The sequence below is a fragment of the Chiloscyllium plagiosum genome, unplaced genomic scaffold (genome assembly GCF_004010195.1).
Source record: "Chiloscyllium plagiosum isolate BGI_BamShark_2017 unplaced genomic scaffold, ASM401019v2 scaf_7701, whole genome shotgun sequence".
Taxonomy (NCBI): domain Eukaryota; kingdom Metazoa; phylum Chordata; class Chondrichthyes; order Orectolobiformes; family Hemiscylliidae; genus Chiloscyllium; species Chiloscyllium plagiosum.
This window is the reverse complement of record NW_025213981.1, coordinates 21137-23364: the sequence shown is the minus strand read 5'-3', so window position 1 is coordinate 23364 and position 2228 is coordinate 21137. Positions and strand designations below refer to the sequence as shown.

The window sequence follows — 2228 nt, the reverse complement described above, 5'->3', positions numbered from 1 at the left end:
GCCTCTAATCTACACATCCCTGAACACTATGGGCAATTTAGTACGGTCAATCCACCCTAATCTACACATCTTCGGATTGTGGAGGAAACCAGAGCAACTGGAGGAAAGCCATGCAGAAACGGGGAGAATGTGCAGACTCCACACAGACAGACGCCCAAAGGTTGAATTGAACCCGGGATCTGATGCTGTGAGGCAGAAGTCTGAACCACTGAGCGACCGTGCCACACTTACGCATTTGTGGTTATGATCAGTTCATGAATTACCCGCACAGCAAGTTTTACAATAAATCGGTTTTTTGAAAAAACCTAATCAGACTGAAGACTCTGTGATGCTGCCCACATTCAGTTTTCGCCTCTGCTGGTCGATAATAACAGAAGGCGAAGTGGGAGTTATTTCTCATTGTTCCACAATTTAACAATTCGCTTGAAGGGATATGCTATTGCATTCTTCAGCTCTTCCCTGAATCTAACCTGGATCACAGCGTAAATACATGTGTTGGTGCAGGAGCTGAGTACTTGCAGCATCTTTGCTGTGCGATCTGTGATAAAGTGAGGGTCTGTGTCGGAGGAGTAATACCGGATATCTGTAATACGTGCGTAAATATTATACACAACACTGGTCACCCACAACAGCACAAAACTGCTGGATATAGTGAAAAGCAAAATGATAGACTTCAGCCGGTTCTCCATCTCCGCATCCTTGTGTTTCCCTCCACTTTTTTGCACCTGGAGACCCCTACGGAGTCGACTGCTCACTAAAATACGCCTGACAGTCAGCACATTGAACAGCAAGATCAGAAAGAATGGCACACAAGGGGTTAAAATGTAGTTGATCATTTCAAATGCAGCCCACGCTGGGGAACTGAAATAACTGGGCTTTTGGGTGCAACCCCATGGAATATTGTCAATGATGTATCGTGGCTCATATACAAAGTACCAGGGTAGAGATTCCAAGGAGCCCAGGATGGTCACAGTCCCTAGAAATGACGCTGCAGTTCTCTTGGTGCAAAATTTTGTTTTCAACTTCTCACAGCAAATCGCCACAAATCGGTCAGCAGTGAATGTGACTGTGAGCCAGACAGAAACCACTGTGGCAGCTGAACCCAGCGCAGAAAAAAGACTGCACATAGTTGTCATTTTCACGAACGAATCTGGTAAATAAATTGGAACAGTAATCCATAATATGGCATCAAAGACAACAACAAAGAGATCTGCCACTGCCATTCCAATCAGGTAATGAGTCACACACTTGGAGAGGCCACACTTTCCACGGAACAGGATCACAATCGCCACCAAATTTACTGTGAAGGCAGTGAAATAGAAGCAGTGAATTACCTATAAAAGTCAAGGAGCAGATACAACTGCAGCATTTAAATTTGTAATGCTCTCACTATTTATATAAAATGCACAGTGATAAATAATGCCTCTTAAGTAGCATAGTTAATGTTACATTTCACCAGGTACACTTGAAATAACTTACCAGTAACACCAATGGCTGAAATAAGAGGAAAGAAAATATCTTCTATTTGCCATACAATTGGATAAGCCATTTCTGTGAGTGGCAACAATTTCTGTTGCTCTGGGGCACACAGATCTGGCAGGAACTCAGAACTGATGCATTCTAATTGATCCTGATTTATGGAGAGGTTAATTCCCCAGTGACATAGTTACACCTGACATCAGTAGTCGTTACATTAATTGGAACAAACACATGACATCAACAGCTCTGATTCTGATGTGAATAATGTGTTGGGCAAAATGCATACGTCAAAAAATTCAGGACTATATCTTAGTTTTGCCACTTCAGAGTGAAGCTACAAAGTGCATATAGAGAAAACTGATCCCACAAATAATGAACAATTTCATTCACAGCTTGCCTATACACCGTGACCCTTTCTATTTCAGTTAAATGAATTGCTGCTGCTCTGGAAGATAGACTGAATCCAGAGACACAGATTCATTCTCTTCCTGCAGATACCTGTTAAAAATATAAATTTTGATTTTCTAAGGGCATTGGCGGCCATCCCTCCATTTGAGGGCATGGTCTACTGAACTGAGCTACAGTTGGGTGGTTACAGGAAGCAGGATATCGCATGTGTTAATGGGATCCAGAGAGTTAAATGTCTGACAGTCAGTTGGTGAAGGAAATGTTTAGAAGTCAATCTTTATACTGCTGAGGATATATATGCAGGGTGAAAAATTTCTGATGTCCAAATCCTCACTCTGAAA

General features: G+C 42.2%; 1 protein-coding gene across 2 annotated transcripts; it reads right to left on the bottom strand.

Moving 5' to 3' along the window:
* Positions 1-335: 335 nt before the first annotated feature.
* On the bottom strand, positions 336-1591 carry LOC122547769 (probable G-protein coupled receptor 139). 2 transcript variants are annotated; one of them, XM_043686353.1, is made up of 2 exons: positions 1480-1591; positions 336-1334 (listed from the first exon to the last, which is right to left on the bottom strand). In XM_043686353.1, the coding sequence occupies exon 2, from the start codon at positions 1221-1223 to the stop codon at positions 390-392; it is 834 nt and encodes a 277-aa protein (XP_043542288.1). In that variant the 5' UTR covers positions 1224-1334; positions 1480-1591; the 3' UTR covers positions 336-389. The 2 variants fall into 2 exon arrangements, with proteins under 2 accessions (XP_043542288.1, XP_043542286.1); XM_043686351.1 differs by having other exon boundaries at positions 336-1300.
* Between the last annotated feature and the right edge of the window lie 637 nt (positions 1592-2228).

Coding starts and splice junctions, on each gene's coding strand:
- LOC122547769 (XM_043686351.1), bottom strand. CDS start 1,549: ATGGCTTATCCAATTGTATGGCAAATAGAAGATATTTTCTTTCCTCTT. Junction 1,301..1,479: donor TTCAGCCATTGGTGTTACTG/GTAAGTTATTTC, acceptor CTGCCTTCACAG/TAAATTTGGTGGCGATTGTG.